The sequence below is a fragment of the Canis lupus genome, chromosome 13 (assembly GCF_048164855.1).
Source record: "Canis lupus baileyi chromosome 13, mCanLup2.hap1, whole genome shotgun sequence".
Taxonomy (NCBI): Eukaryota; Metazoa; Chordata; class Mammalia; order Carnivora; family Canidae; genus Canis; species Canis lupus.
Genome location: NC_132850.1, coordinates 51,508,542 through 51,525,801, shown reverse-complemented (window position 1 = coordinate 51,525,801; position 17,260 = coordinate 51,508,542). Strand labels below are relative to the sequence as shown.

General features: G+C 32.6%; 1 protein-coding gene across 3 annotated transcripts in view; it reads left to right on the top strand.

Annotated features, from left to right (window-relative positions):
- The window catches only part of FBXW7 (F-box and WD repeat domain containing 7), a 233,766-nt gene that overhangs the window by 201,159 nt on the left and 15,347 nt on the right, over positions 1-17,260 (top strand). For all 3 annotated transcript variants that reach the window (XM_072773639.1, XM_072773641.1, XM_072773640.1), the window contains 3 exons: positions 2,309-2,391; positions 5,401-5,542; positions 15,108-15,242. In XM_072773639.1, the coding sequence (XP_072629740.1) occupies positions 2,309-2,391; positions 5,401-5,542; positions 15,108-15,242 (360 nt within the window). The remainder of the gene's footprint in view (positions 1-2,308; positions 2,392-5,400; positions 5,543-15,107; positions 15,243-17,260) is intronic.

Here is a 17,260-nt window from a genome sequence, read left to right as displayed (position 1 = left end):
TCTGTTTTATAACGTGAATGTAAGCAAATAATGCAAAGACAACGTAAGCTGTAAGCAGCTTTAAATTGAAAATAAAATGTATATTTTCATCTGGGAATTTTTCACTAAAAATATATTTAGACTTCGGAGATGTGGCTCCGTTAAATGCTGACCTGGAAATACTCTACCCTTAGTTGGCTTTTAGTGAAATCTTTTGCCTTTAATTTTTCTATACCTTATTTATATTTCTTTTCTTTCTTCTTTTAGTTGACTCTTTTAAAGTCTGGAATCACTAGGATATTTAGGACTTATAATTTAAAAGATCGTATTTACTTTCTGTGCCCTTAGAAAATTGCAGAATTAATATTTGGTTCTAAAGTCAAGATTTTCAGTAAACAATATAATATTTAAAAGACTTCTATAGTCCTACAGAAAGTGCTTTATTTGGTAAAATATTCTGAAAATAAAAAATCCTTTTTAAATGGTTCCCTCGATATGTCTTTTTTGGGCATTTTTTATTCATTGAAGGATTTCTAAGATGGAAATAAAGTTTGCTTTTGGTGGCAAATGGCATTTGCACCAATGTGTATTTACAAGATACCCAGGGAAGTTCTGAAAGCCAGTATCACAACTTAATTAGAATGAATATCAAAGTTTCTCATGTTAATTTTGAAAATAAGAATCTGTAGAAGTTATGAAAAAACTAGATTTTTAAGGTAATCTGTACTGACCGACCTTCTTGATAGATATATTTGCGTGTATACATGTATACATGTCTATAATTTATATACGTGCAAGCACGTGGCTGTCTATATATTAAAGCTTATATATTTATTTTTGCTTTTTATTAAAATTACTTGGAGAAAGAAAATAAGGGTTTTTGAGAGGAATCACTCTAAAACGATGTAATGAGTACAGAAACTTCTGAAGGGTTGAAATGAGACCAGTTCCATTTCTTTCCAGTAGGTATTTCTTGAACTAAGGTATAAATTATGGATTAGCTTGTTATACCCTCTTTCTAGCCCTTAATGTCATAAGATCATCTCTGTATTTTGGAAGACTTTTTCCTGATGATAAAAACGTAGTCTTTATTATCCATACTGTGGCTCAAAAATTTTTAGAGTCTTGTTGGTTCTCTTTGGTATTTATAATGTAGCATGCTGTGTTATGATGTTCCCATGTGAGGCAGTAGGTAAGAAGTCTGCTGCAAAGCAAGGGTTTTCGCCTTGCTATAAAAATGACGATAGCTCTCTATCACTCTGGATACCCCCTCCCCATAATTTTCAGTAGTACAGTAATTAATTAGAAGATACAAATCTCAGGGGGTTGTTGAAATAGAAAAAGTTGAATCTTAACAGATCTTATTTTCTAGTTTTATAACAGATGTATAGTTAGGTAACCTCAGTTAACAGATGGTAAAATATAAAAAATAAATATTTCAATTTTGATGTTGACAAAATGCAACTCTAAATGTATTTACAGTATTACACATATATAGCATAAGGAGATTCTTGAAAACTATAGATATTGGATATACCTTACAAAGATGATTAACTCGTTCTTTTTAAATCTTTTTGTTGGTGTTGCTTTTCAACTTAGAATATTTTGTCCTGAGTGAGCATCTGTGAGTGAAGTTATATTCTGTGTAAATATCAATTCATGGCTTTTTCCCCACCTTTATTATACCATCTTTAGACTTCTCTCCTCTTACATATATACTTTTTTTTACTCCCCTCATTGCCCATATTCATTGTTTATGCCTTATTATAATTGCTTTTCAAGATCATTTTATTTACATTGTTCTCTTTATACTTTTGTAATAATCTGTGTGTTTTAAATTCAATTATTGTTACTTCCATTCAGCTTTTGAAATTTTAAATTTTGCTATTTTATCTTGAGCTATGTTTCTAAAGGAAAATGATGATCACTAAGAGAGACGTGTTAAATATGGTTCTGTAATGTGTGTATTAACGTGTTTTTTTCCCCTGTGTTGGTTCTTAAACTGGAAAACGTGAAAGGTATATCACTCTCAAGGAATATGTATGATGAATATCAGTTTTTAAGTCACCATATGCTATTCTTCTAGACAAAATATTGGATAGGAAGGAATTCACCTTCCTAGTCTTTAAAGAGTAAAACAAAGTACAAGAGGTAGAAAAAACCATGAAGCATTTATTTTCTATATACATTATCTATGCCTAATTAGTGAAAATTTAGGCATATGAAAATTAAGAATTTTTTTCAGTATTGCCAATGCATATGTTAAGATTTAGTAGTTGGGACAGGTGACTTTTTTTTTTAAACCTATCTTATTTGCTTTACCTTATAGATGAAAAGAAAATTGGACCATGGTTCTGAGGTCCGCTCTTTTTCTTTGGGAAAGAAACCATGCAAAGTCTCAGAATACACAAGGTAATACTGAGTATAATAATTAATTCTCTTATTATTCTTATGTTTCTTTAAAGAAGTGATGATTCCAAAAACATTTCTTCCAGTTTATTCTCATAGAATTATAAGGTAACGAGTACTGTTGACTCTATAGCATATTTTGAGATCACTAAAAATTGAGAAATACATAATTTTAAATAAAAGAATGACTACCACTATAGCTTATATTTTTCTTACTAATACTTTGAAATAAGACACAAGCAAAATTTCTCTTATGAACAAAATTTCTAAATCACAAATTTTAAGGAATTCTAAAAAGTAAATTCTAAAATGTGAATATGAGCAAATATATCTTGTAACTATAGCAACAGCTATTCTAGGGTAGATATTTATATATGCAGAATTGAAGATACATTTATTAGCAGTGAAATAAACCTCACAGTTACTAAATAAATCTTACTGTGTTAGAAATCCCCTTTTATTTGCTTGGTAGATCTTATGTTTTTAACACATACATTTCCACACTGGTAACATAGTTTCCATAACAACTAAATACAATTGTAGTCTTGTTTTGTGCACCATTCTATCATTTTTGGATTTTACATCAATATAAAACTTTTCCAACTCTCATGCTAATTAGGCTAACTTAAACACAATATCTGTTACCCAGCCAATTAAAAATGGCTTTGGATGTCATTCGGAATTTGGTATTTTAAAATTTAAATGACAAAAGTATCTTCAGAGCTTTTTTGGGTCTTTTTTGCATAATTGTCACTTTTTCAAATTACTGATTAAAAGTTAGCTTATAGAAGCCATAAGAACTTCATGATGGTGACATTTCATTTCCCCTAAATATTTTGACTTAAAGTTATGTTTATTATATAAGAGGCAACAAAATTAACATTGCTCAGACTGAAGTTTCTGTGATTGAGCATTGTTAGAGATTGCATCTCTTTTTTTTTTTTTCAAAGAAAGAGTTTATATTTTTATTTCATTCAGTTGTAGGAAAATTTTTTTTTCAATTGCTCTTCCCTGAAATTTAGAAATCATAATAATTCGTTTTATGTGCACAAAATACAGAGATGATATAGACGAGAAAAATAAAACTATCTCCTTTTTATTCAGGAAGTGCTTTCTGTGTGATTCCCCCTTAATGATTGTCCCGTCCCTTTCTCTCTTACCTACCCTTTGCTTTTTGACAGTTTCACTGTGTTTTGGGCACCTCCACCAGAGGGTGTGGAGTCATAGACAAGAGGAACTCTTCACTTCATTTTTACTTTTACCTTCTAGTCTTGATAAAGTATTTCTTGGTTGAGAAAGTTGAGTTTAATGTAAGAATGTGCTATTTTTAATATGTAGATTCCAGTCAACCATATCATTTTGGTTTAATATTAATATGGCTGATACCAAGACAAAGGCGTTAAATTATTCAGTTGTGTTTAAGGCAGCTTGTAAATAAATGCTGAATTTTTACTACAGAACACAGTTTAATAAAATTTGCCTTTAGTTGCTCACTTTTTATATTGAGAAAGCACTTGAAAAGGTACAAGTTCTGTTTTCAGCCTTTTAACATATAATCTTACCAAAGCAAACCAAACAGTGTATTGATTTCCATGTCTTTTTGGAGAGTTTGTCAGGATATATTTGGTGTTTTTAAAAATTTTTTGACAGATTTTCTAATAAGAATGAAGCTATGATTTTCCATCTTCTTTATTAGAAAATTTCAGTTATGATCCCATTCTGTTTCAGTCTGGAGAAGAAAATAGAGCTTACCTTTGAAATTTGATAGACAGGAAGATAAAATTTAATTGTATGTTAGAGATTATCATAGATGTATAATGCTAAAAGATTTAAAGGTGGTAGATACATAGATTTTTCTGTAAAACCTGGTGATAAGACTTATTTTTTAACAAAATAATGAGATACACTGGATAGAGAAGGATTGGAGGAGTTGTTTCATTAGCAACTTATCAGAGCTAGGTATTGTGCTAGTAGTATACAATTTGTATGTTCTTCGGATCTAAAATACTTTATTATCATAGCTCAATAAATTGAAGATTATTTCACAAATGTAATTATGAATCTCCTTGTACTTTTTTTCCAAATGTCCCTAAAATAGAGATATTCAGTATTTACCTCAAGATTAAATAATTTAATTATGTGTTGAAATTAGAAAGTAAAGCTTAAAATATTAATAACTTGGTTATAACTATACTTTTTCTGCTATTCATCATTTTTAGGAGAGTTGGACAATTTTAGAAATAGATCTTCTAGTCTTGACTCTTTTATTTTGCTAGTGGCAGAACTAAATTTCAGGTTGGTTTGTTTTCTTTAATATCTCAGAGTTTAAATTATTGGATAGAAGTGTTAGATCATCTCATTTTATTTAATTTTACGTATAATATAGTAAGTTTTCAATATTTAACTGTTTTGAGTAAATCTATGTCTAATCAAGACTTGTTCCTGCTAAGCTTTATAAATGACAGTGAAAAGTTGGAGAGAAATAGATAAATATTGTAAATAATTTAGAATGCATCTTGTGAAAAGTCCAAGATATTTGAGCATCCTACTTCTACATATGAATCTTTTAAAGCATTAGTAGGTTTTACAGCTCTTTTTATTAAGGAAATTTAAACTTTTATTTAATTAAGTTACTGAAGACCTGTCACAAAGAGAGGTGGGACCTGTATCTTCTAAAGATATATTTTAGCATTATTTGTATGTATCAACAAGTTGCAGTTTTGCCATAGAGATTCTGTCATTTGGTTGCAATTAGCATTGCTGGGATAATAACAGGTGGCTACGTAGGAGGGAGGAAACCAACTCTAAGAATAGCAGAATAGATTTTGTATATCCTTGCTCTCTGAGAATAAGCAAATGAAAGTGATAATTCTATTGATATTTGAAACATGCCAGATCATTATTATTATTAAATTAGAGCCCATTACTCTTAATAAATGCCTATCTCTGTTTCCACTCTTGTGGGTTTGTTTTTTTGTTTTGTTTTTTTGTTTTTTTTTGTTTTTTTTGTAGTACCACTGGGCTTGTACCATGTTCAGCAACACCAACAACTTTTGGAGACCTGAGAGCAGCCAATGGCCAAGGGCAGCAACGACGCCGAATTACATCTGTCCAACCACCTACAGGCCTCCAGGAATGGCTGAAAATGTTTCAGGTGACATGTCTAAACACAGTACTTGAAATGCTTTACTTAATCACTGCAAAAAATAGGGGATTATTCAGCCATGAAAAGGAACTGTTATATGCTACATCATGGATGAACCTTGAAAATATTTTGTTCAGTGAAAGAAGCCAGACACAAAAAGCCACATTTTGCATGATTATTATTTACATGAAATATCCAGAACAGGCAAATTGATACAAGGGAATGTAGATTAGTGATTGCTATGCGATTGGTGAGGGGATATTGGGACTAACTGCTAATAGGTACAAGATCTCTTTCTGGGGTAATGGAAATATTCTGGAGTTGATAGTGATGATGGTTGCACAGCAAGATAGGTATGCTGGGAACCATTTAAGTGTACATTTTAAATGGTGAGTTTTGTGTTATGTGCAGTATATGTCAATAAAAAAAATGCTATTGAAAATAAGGGAGCTCATTTTAATTTTTAAGTGTATTAATCGAGAGAATCCAGTGCTTATTTTGTGTTAGTGTGCGTTTGCATTTTTTATTGCTTTTTAGATAATAAGAACTTTCTTCCTTTTCTCCTTTATGTTTGGGTTTCTGGGGTTGCTGAATGTACTTTCTAAAATTCATTGCTTAAGAAGTACCTGGGTGGCTCAGTCAGTCAAGCAGCCAACTCTTGGTTTCTGCTCAGGTCATGATCTCAGGGTCCTGGGATTGAGCACCATGACCCTCGCACGGCAGGGAGCCTGCTTGAGGATCCCTCCACCTCCCTTTACCCTTCCCTCCACTTGCGTGTGCACTGTCTCTCTCTCTCTCTGAAATAAATAAATATTTAAAAAGATAAATAAAATATATTATCTGGAAGTTAAACATTTAGGAGTAATGTAGGAACTCTGCTAATTAGTCACTGGTGATGACTTACCCATCACTGTTACCCTAATAGTCTCCAGGAGTTGATACAGCTTCTTTTCATCTGTGCCATGCTTACGCATGGCTTATCATGTTCAAATTCTGGTTACTGTATTTTACCGGCATTTAAATTCTCTGAAAGTTTACTGGGAAGTTTGGCTATAACCAAGCCTCTTTTATGAATTTTATAACTCCTAATAGTGATAGTAAATTGATATATCTTTTTCCAGTGAGGTAATACATATAAATCAAGTATTTAGACAAATAGTTGACCTAGAGTAAACACTTGCTTAATTATTCTTTGTAAATACCAAATAAAATAAATTATGTAAAGTGAAGCTGTCTCTGATATTAGCCATGGCACTAATGTAAAATGAATATATTTCCTTACCTCTTCCTGCTTGATTGGTGGTATTTTATGAATGCATAAGGGAATAAAAATACATAAGGAAAAAAGATACTTTACTTGACTTTATTTGATATTTTAAGTTTTTAAGATGTCCATTATGTAAATCCTTATATATTAAATTCCTGGGCAAGAACTAAATAAATGTCCTAATCTTTTTCTTCCATAGTTGGAAAATTCACTTGAATCAGTGTTGCTTTTAAATGGATTTTAAAAATTGTCTTCTGCCCTTCAGGTGATTTCAGAGAAACTAGGGTAACCTTTTTTCTTCAGTTGGTAACTGAAAGGTTAGAGCAGTGGTTCTCAACAGGGGGCAGATTTTTCCTCTGTTGAAACATTTTTGGTTGTTGCAGCTGGTGAGGTGGAGGGCAGGACACTGCTGGCATCTAGTGGGTAGGGACCATGTAAAAGACAGCCTCCTATAGCAAAGTGTTATGGAGCCCAAAATCACCAGTTGCTGAGATTGAGAATCTGGATTAGAGGACTTAAAGTTAATATACTATTCATATTATAATGTTATGAACAACAATTACAAAGAATTTTTTTTCATTTTCATAGGCACATATTGATTAAACTTACCTTTCCCTGAGGATTATTCCCTCTCCTCCTCCCAGCTCTTTTACCTTAGGTTCTTGATTTTTTTTTTAATTTTAATTAATTCTTTCCTATGCATGCATTCAGAACTTTAATTTTTTTTATTATATCCTTTTGATAAGAAATTTACCCCATCAGTAAGAGGTGAAAGTAGGACTCAGACATTCATACTGCCAAAGAAATACTGTAAGATTTTTATTATCTCTGGTTAAGCCAAAGAGATGGAAATACAGGTATGTGTTGTCATGCTTGCATACGGAGGACTTGAGAGCAATGCAGAAGACATCATAGCATTTTTAAAAGATTTATTTATTTATTTATTTATTTATTTATTTATTTATTTATTTATTTAGCTAGCAAGCGTGAGTGGAATGGGGGTAGGGAATAGAGGAAGAGGGAGAAGCAGACTCCCCACTGAACAGGGAGCCCGATGTGAGGCTGGATCTCAGGACCCTCTGATCATGACCTGAGCCAAAGGCAGTTGCTTAACTGACTGAGGCACCCAGGTGCCCCTGATTTCATATCATTTTTACAAGAAAGTATCAACATGATTGAAAATTAGGCTCTCACTGATAGTTTTCTCATCATTGTGGACAGCCTGCAAAATTTTTATTTTATATGAAAAGCTTTATTTCTTATCAGAAGGTCATAAAGTGAGATTTATTTTGTATGTGATATGGGCCCATTTTTTCCAGTGTTATATTTATTTTGTTATTTTTTTAAAAGATTTTATCTGTTCATGAGAGACAGAGAGGCAGAGACAGGCAGAGGGAAAAGCAGACTTCTCTGAAGGTAGATGCTCAACCACTGAGCTACGCAGGCATCCCTTTCCAGTGTTTTAGAGTACCAAAATATTCTTTGCTAGTCATTTAGACTTTTCCCAATTTTAAGAGAACTCTCTCAAATATTGATGTATAGAAGGGAGCATTTGTGCTTTATTTTGTAGTGAGGATGTTTTAGGGAGTTCTTTGTATAATGCTTGCTTATTTAGCTAGCTCATACTTCTTTTTTTTTTTTTTTTTTTTAAGATTTTATTTATTTCTTTGAGAAAGCACAAGCAGGGGCAGCAGCAGAGGCAGAGGGAGAAGCAGGCTCCTCACTGAGCAGGGAGCCTAACAACAGGGCTGGATCCCAGGACCCTGAGATCATGACTTGAGCTGAAGGCAGATGCTTAACCAACTGGGCCACTCAGGTGCCCCTAGCTCATACTTTTCTTAATGAAATGTCCACATGGTACCACATATTGTATGTCATCAAGTCTGAGATACCATGGGTTATTAGATGCATTCCATCTTCAGAAATGTTACTTGTTTTTTAAAAAGTCGTATCCTAGGATTAAAGAGATTCAATAAGCTAAAGAAAATATTACATTAGCTTTTGTTCTGTAAAAACAAACAAACAAAAAACTCCATTTGATTACTTTTCATATGACAAGTAGATGCAGTGAAGAAAACTTGTTCTTAGCTAATAGGAATAACAGGTAGAGGGATCCCTGGGTGGCACAGCGGTTTGGCGCCTGCCTTTGACCCAGGGCGTGATCCTGGAGACCCGGGATCGAATCCCACATCAGGCTCCCAGTGCATGGAGCCTGCTTCTCTCTCTGCCTCTCTCTCTCTCTCTCTCTCTCTCTCTCTTTCTCTCTGTGACTATCATAAATAAATAAAAATTTAAAAAAAAAAAGGAATAACAGTTAGAATTACCCCAAAGGTATATAGTACTATATGTATTTTTTCAGATAAATATTCTGCAGCAAAGAAATCTACTAGCAACAAAAGGCCAACTAGACAGGTATATCAGGACCTTAATCCTTTGAATACCATATCCATTTCTGACACACCCAAGGCCTCATTGTTGGACATTGCCCTTTCTTTTCAGGTCTGGCGCCAAAGGAACTAGAGATGAATCACTTGCCTAAAAGCTTACAATGCTTTCATGCCTAACATGTAGAGAGATATAATTTCATAGTAAAATGGGGGGGTCATGAGTTGACCTATGTGCTATATAGTTGAGGGATAATTAAGCTGGCATGATTTCTACAGATGTGCTGTGGGGGTATTTAATGAGGACTTTTCCGTTGCATAACAAGCAAAATGGGAGAGCTTTTCCCCTTACTGTTCTGCTATTGCTCCTAAGGCAGTGATACAGCATTGTTTTGGTCCAGCTCCATCTATTCTAACAAAGTACCCTGTACTCCATTTATAAATTGAATGAGAACAAATGATACACCATTTTGGATAGAGGGAAATTGAAACAAAACACCACCGCAAAATAGAAGTAGAAATTCAAAACATAACAAAAAAAAACAGAAATTTTGTACTGTTTAAATTTTTAGTAGTCATTGATTCTGCTCTTTTTGGCAACCAGATTGATGCTTCATCCTGTTTATTTGGGGGCAGAGATTGGTCATTTTGTATATTTGTGTATTTGGGTGTTAACACATAGGTTTTTTTACTTGAAAATTTTATAGCAAGAAAAGGCACCAATAACAATAACATCTTATGTTGAAATTTACATAAAGAAGTACCCTGATACAATGAGAAGCACATACAATTTAGAAGAAAAAGATCTTAGTATGTATTTTGGCTTTACCTCCTAATACTAGGGAATTTTGTTGTTATCATGTAACCGCTCTTGCCTTATTTTCATTCTTTATAAAACAGATTTAACACTAAAAAGTTGTCAGATAGAAGACAACATGTAAATGTGCTTATGTATTTGTATTTATGTATGTGTATTTGGAAATATAGTGGAGACTCAGTAAACGTTAGTTTCCTCTTTTGGTCAAGAGGTAACCTTTACGAGCCTTACTTTTCTCAGTTCTAAAAAAGGACTATTAAAAACAGCTTCATACAAATGTTACTAGACTAACTGTATTAGCATTATTTTAATCAAAACAAATTTGCATTGCACTAAAACCGTGAATGTACTTTGAAAATACCTTCAAAATATTTTTAAATAATGTAGAAAATACTTCTGCGTTTTGAAATTAAAAGTGGAATAAAACTCTTTTGAAGGATTTAATTAAGTTCCATGTTAACACTTAGAAATTGTACATGTTCTCTAACTTATTTTATATAGGTCTTTTTATTTGCTAGTCAACAAAATATTGATAATGCCAAAAGAAAATGAATTCAGAATTACTTTGCAATTGTATTTGAGGCAATATGATCAAGAAACCCTATGTGAGGAAGAGTTTAAAAAAGTTATAAGAAGTGAGTTCTTGACCACATGAAATTCAGGCACAGTACTGCCCAAAGTCATAAAATGTTTGTCTGAATGGGCTATATAGATGTCATCCAGACTAGTAACCACTACTGGTATGTGAGTCACTTGCATCAATACTGGATGAGTTGTTTGTTTGTTCATTCATTCATTCATTCATTCATTCATTTTTGAGTTGTTTATTTAAAACATAAAGTGTCCTCAGCTCCACCTTGACCACTGCATCAGATTCTTTGATGGTGAGTTTTAGGACTGATTCTTATACTCCTCAACCAGCATTTGGATAAACACTGGTCTGGACCAAGCCCCTCATTATACAGATGGGGTCTCTGAGACAGATTAATTAGGGGACTTTCATAGTTCCATGGTGAATTTACTGGTGAAACCCAAGCTCCTGATTACAATTCAGTGTTCCTTATATTCTCTCCTACCTTCATTCTCTAATTATCTGAAATAAAATACCACTTCCATGGGGGAATTTTCAAGTTTGCATTTGCAATTATATCCACAAAGTAAGTTTTGTTTCTCATGATCCTCTTCAAATTTGGAATGTTTTTCCTGTCCCCTTAAATATGTTTTCACATAACTTTACCATAAAAGACCAAAGGAAGATGCTTTTATCTGGGACAAATATTTTTCAGGACAGAAATAAAATAATTATCAGAATTACCTATCACTTGTGCAGATACAGAAACGAAGGCCTGCAGAGGTTAAACTGTAATCTAATTAGTGGAAGTATCTTCTCCAAGGGTTGGGTTTTTTGATCTCCAATTCAGTGCTCTTTCCACTATTCCTCATTAAAGTTTGGTGTGGGTTGTTGTTATTTTGTTTTAATATACTCATTAACTGCTAGGTCTTCAAGTTAACACATACTTCCCATACTGGTAAATCATGTATCTATACAAAATTTGGAACCAATCTTGGAACCAGACTAAACAAGTTAAGTTCTAATAATAATGTCAAATATAAGTATCTACTAGAAATACTCTGGAGAGAATTTTGAGATGGTGGTGGTGTGGTACTTCCTGACTCTTTGGGGGTTCATTTATTTATTCAATAAATAGTTACTGAGCACCTGTCAGGTGCTAGGTTCTACTTTGGATTTGGGATACAGTAGTGAACAAAACAGACCAAAAACCCTTTCTCACAGAACTTAGACTATAGTCTAAGAGGGAGAGGGAAGGAATGGGGTTTAGGGGGTTTGGAAATGGTTTGCGATTTTAGACAGGTTGTCCAGAGTAGGTAGATCTCAGAAGGAAGCAAGCCATGTGGATATCAAGGCAAGACTGTTCCAGGAACAGCAAGCGGAAAGGCTCTGAAGCAGAGCATGCTTGGTGTGTTTATGGCTAAAGCGAGTAAACAAGAGGGAAAAGTAAACAAGAGTAAGAAATTAGAACCTTGTAGGCCAACCTAAAGACTTCAGTTTTTTGCTTTGAAGTAGGAAGCTACTAGAGAATTTTAAGCAGAAGAGTAGGTATCACTGACTGTTTTGTGGAGAATAGAACGAGGAGGGTAGAGATGGGAAGTTGAAAGACTGGGTAAGAGGTTATAGGAATAATAAGGTGAGAGATGATAGTAGCTAGACCAATGAATGTAGTTAATGGTCAGATTCTGGATATATTTTGAAGTTTAAGACCTTAAAATTTCTTGATGATTCAGAACCATCTGATGGTGGTGAGAATGGGAGAGTCAGGGATGACTCCAGAGTTTTTGGCCTGAGCAACTAATAGAATAGAATTACATTTTACTGAAATAGGGAAGATTGTGGATGTGCATATCAGAAGAGAAGGATCATGGACATGTTAAGTTTCTGTTACATATCTAAGAATACATACTGAGTAAGCAATTTTATATAGTGGTCTGGATTTCAGGGAAGAAATCCGGCTAGAGAGAGGAAAGTGTCTATATGGTTCATACCTTTGTTGGAACCATCTGGCAGATGTGACTTTAAGTAATTATTAGACTATTGGATATGTGTAGTTGTGGAAACAGCCTCATTTACTATCAGTTTATAGCCTATGTTGCTAATGCTTGTCAGTGGTGATACTTTTCAATAAAATGTCACAAAGTGCCATCTGCTGAATGTATGTATAATTTAAATCAAGGTATACTTTTTATCTGACTTGTTAAATCAAATAGTGTTTAATGCAAAAACATTGTTTAGAAATATTTTGCTATGCAGGCATAATTTTTGTCATGAACTTTGCCTTAAATATGTAGAAATTTTGACACAGTTTTTAATGTTTAAGATTTTAATGTTTAAGATCTGAATTAGTTTTTGTCTTCTGATCTGACTTGTTTCATTCTAAACCCCATCCCTAAAATCCTTGAAAATAGACATTTGCCATCCATTAGCAGTTCTGTATCATGTATTGATAATGTTTTTCTCTTCCTTTCTTTCTTAAGAAAACAGTGACAATACGTTAACTGAAAAAAAAAGAAAACGTCAAACATGTATATTACCTTAAAACAGAAATATTCATAGTAGCTATTGATGTTATTAACTTATGTAAAGTATATAGAGGAGTAATATGTTGAAAGGTATTTCACTCTTTTCACTGTAGAAGATTATATAGGATATCTTTATTTTTATATCAAAATTGAACCACAAGCACTTCCAAAAACTATTTCTAAGGCAGCCATTCACATATGCACAGGGGTTTAAGAAGTTTGCATTAAAATTATTATGCTATCAAGTTACTTAATTAAAGCTGCATTTTAATCTAGTCACTGTATGTTGTCCATCACCCAAATTGTCATGTCCTTAGAATAGTGTCCATGAATCCTTATGATGTAGATGCAGAAGAATAGCATGTTATGAATAGCATGTTACCTTCAGTCCTGTGAGGAATGTAAATCAATAAATCAGAGTTTATAGTGTTGATACTAAATGATCAGAGATGAGTGGAGATTGATCAGTGTAAGTTTTTTCAAAGAAGTAAGTTTTGAACCAGGATTTGAAGCTATATAAGGAAAACTGAACAAAACAATCTACCTTCAAATGAACTGCTTTTAATTGGTCATGTGTATGCAGATACATGTATATGCGTATTTTTTATTTTTATTTATCAGTCCTCTAACTAAAAAGGATACATGATGAGTATTCCAGAAGAATGTTCTGGGTATGCATATATATAGAAATAAAAGAAAAAAAAGGATTTGTTAGAGCCTGTGTTTCCTCATATTTGGTGATAAAATGGAAATGTTTCCCAGAGTTTTCATGGTTAAATAAAATGATGTTTGTGATAAGTACAATGGGAGGAGTACAACTGAAGTGTTTGATAGTATTAACATAATTTACACTTTATGATAGAAAAGAAGAAATGAAATTCAGTGTAGATTCTAAAGGGATACAGATTTTTTAAAGTACTTTTAAAAAGTATTCTAAATAAGGCTTCCTGGATCCTCGGTATCTCTCAGTTTGCAGTTATTATCTATTTCACATATTATAAAAATCCAGATTCCCAGTTTAAGCAAGAAATGAAAAGTCAAAATCCAGATCTTTCTAGCTCTAAACCCCACCTACTGTTCTCTCTTCACCCACTTCCAAAATGGACATAATAATTCACAGAGGTACTGAAATCAGCCTGCTCAAGGATGTTCTTTCTCTTAATTAAATATCACAAGGTTACTTAAATGTTTTACGTGATTATCATGAGGGGAAATTCTAACTTTTTTTTTTTTTTTAATTCTAACATTTTAAATTATTCACATGGTTTTTAAATTTTTCCTTTTAAGAGTCATGGCTCTTTTGTGCAGATGTTCCTCACCGGAATAAATAAATAAATAATCCCCTAGTCTAGTTTAAAGTAACTCATATTTTAAAAAATTATGATGTTTTTTTGTTTTTCCATAATGTAATACTTTGTTTCTGACCCTTTTGTTTATACTCTAATTTTATTACTAAGTCAGTTACTGTTTCATACTTTTGCTGGTTTTTACCTGAAATTATTTTCACATGGTAAGTCAAAGATCTTTTATTTTGTGGAAGACACTTGTCAGATGTGCAGTATATCCACTTATTAATTTTTCTCTAAATTATGCTGCCAGTATCCTAACCCTCAGATGAGTGCCTTATTGACACCATCATATTTTATGGTACCCACTAGAAAGAATATAGAGAAAGGAAAATCGTCTTTCAAAATATCCTATTTACTCCATAGCCCGAGCTGATATTTCCAAATAAAACTTTGTTTCTCAACCAGTGTCTTGATGGTAGATGAACATATAACATTTATAATAATGTAGTGCAAAAATATTTGTCAAAACCATGGCTTTAGTAATTTTACAAAATAAAGGTAGCTAGTAAATTTGATGAGACTAATTGATTATCACTTCAGTATTCTGGAGAAAACTTCACTATAATCAGCCACTTTTATATATAAATGTGGTTTTTCCTTTATGAGTTTGTAATTTGAGCATCTGTTAAAATACTAAAAATTTCTACTTCCTTTTTCATAGAGCTGGAGTGGACCAGAGAAATTGCTTGCTTTAGATGAGCTTATTGATAGTTGTGAACCAACCCAAGTAAAACATATGATGCAAGTGATAGAACCCCAGTTTCAACGAGACTTCATTTCCTTGCTCCCTAAAGAGGTAAGGATTATCAATTATATTTTTCATCCGGTGCTATATGAAAATATAACTCAACAGCAACCACCTTCAAACATGGTCATGCTAATTCAGTATTGTTACTTTAACACTCTTAATTAGTGTTAAAGAGAGCTGTAAATGATAAGCTGCCATGACTTAATATCATTTTTAGATTAAAGTATATTTATGGACTGATTAAATGACTTGTTTCCACCTCTGCAATAAGTCATATATGAGAGTAAGCTATTGAGTTCCATTAATTTGATTATTTCTTTATCGCAGTTTTTTCCCAGGTTATTTGAAGTCCAACCTTTAGTTGTGGTACATTTATTATATATAGTAGGAGATTTTTTAGAAATTCTAATTTTATTAAAACAGCAACTTTTTTCTTATTTTGTGTTTGTTTATCCAAAGTCCCTAAAAGTCCCTAATAGGTTTTGTGATTCTATGAATTGTAGTTCTCTGTTGACTTACATTGTGTGTTTTGAAATGTATGGAATTTCACATGTATATCTTTTTTTGCTAATCCTCCTTTTTGCCCCCATCGCTCGCTCGCTCTCTCTCTCTCTCTCTCTCACATACACACACACATACACACACACACACACACAATCACAGATTTCCTGCACTGATTACATCCTTATAGCATTTCTTTTGGAATTACTTATGCCCATTTGTTTTTATATCTTTCTGTGAACTGACATTATTTTTTATCATAGATTATGATCATATGGCCATTCTTGGCAGTATAAATGAGGCATAGCTTAGATGTAGTTCTTTTATTGATATTATAGGCTTCACAGTTTCATTTCTGTCAGCAAACAAGTAATAAATGATTAAATAATCAGCATCACCATGGTTTATATTTTCACAAATTATATATTTCCCACTAATTATATGTCACCTAAGAAGAAGATATATAAAACAATAATATGCCACTGCAAATGATCTTAAAACTTCAAATATGAAGAGAAAAGGAGTCGGGTTTTTTAGATACTTATTCTAAATATCCTAAGGGCATTTAAACATAGTCTCAATAATAATTTCACATTGGATATGAATAGAATAGTTTTATCATATTTAATGTATGAAAATAAGAAAAAGCAAATTGAAATGTTTGCTTTGGAATCATGTTTCATTACTTCAAGAAAAAGCAAACTGAAATGTTTCTGCTTTGGAATGATTTTTTTAAATGGTTTAAAAAAAAATTGCATTGTCCCAGAAAAAATTTTTTTATTCTTCCTGGCGCATGCTAAAACTGAACCCTTTGAATAGAATTGGCTTATGAAATGACATAAGCTCTCTTTACTTCCAGAAGGGCATTCATAATAGGTAGCACTTTTATAAGTACTTGACTGAAAGTAGTCACCTCTAATATATTCTTCATGGTTTCCTTGGATATCCTCCTTATTTTAGAAGGTAGTATTTTTATTAAAATGTAGACTTTTCTCTTAGTCTCATTTGTCCCCTCATCCCTAAGAATGGTGAATTTCTTGTTTTGTTTTACTTTATTTGTATTTCCATAGTAATCTTTGAACGTACAAAAATGTGATTTAAAGTCAGAAGAATATGAAATATTTTTAAGAGTCTAAGAATTAAGCACAAATTACCAACAGCTGGTATAAATGCAATAAAGATTTTCTTGGATTAACTGTTCTTTTAGAGATTCCCTGAGGGAAAAGAAGGGAGGCTAGACAAGAGATTGAGAGTGAACCCTACCTAGGTCAGTAGATCATCTGTGTATTCCCTTTTTTTCAACTACTAGGAAACATTTCCTATTTTGAAAAAATGCTTTATCTTATATGTGGAGAAATAATGGTATAGATCTAAATCCTTAAGGAAACTATTATCTTATCAGAGACTAAGTGCTATTATTTAAAACACCATTACCTTCATGTCAGGAAATGGACTTATAATAAATTTCTTATAATTTCTTTCAAGAGATCTCACATCTCTTTACCAACATGTATTAACCTCAAAACCTTGATAAAAATCTCACTAGTCTCACACAGGAGGCTTAT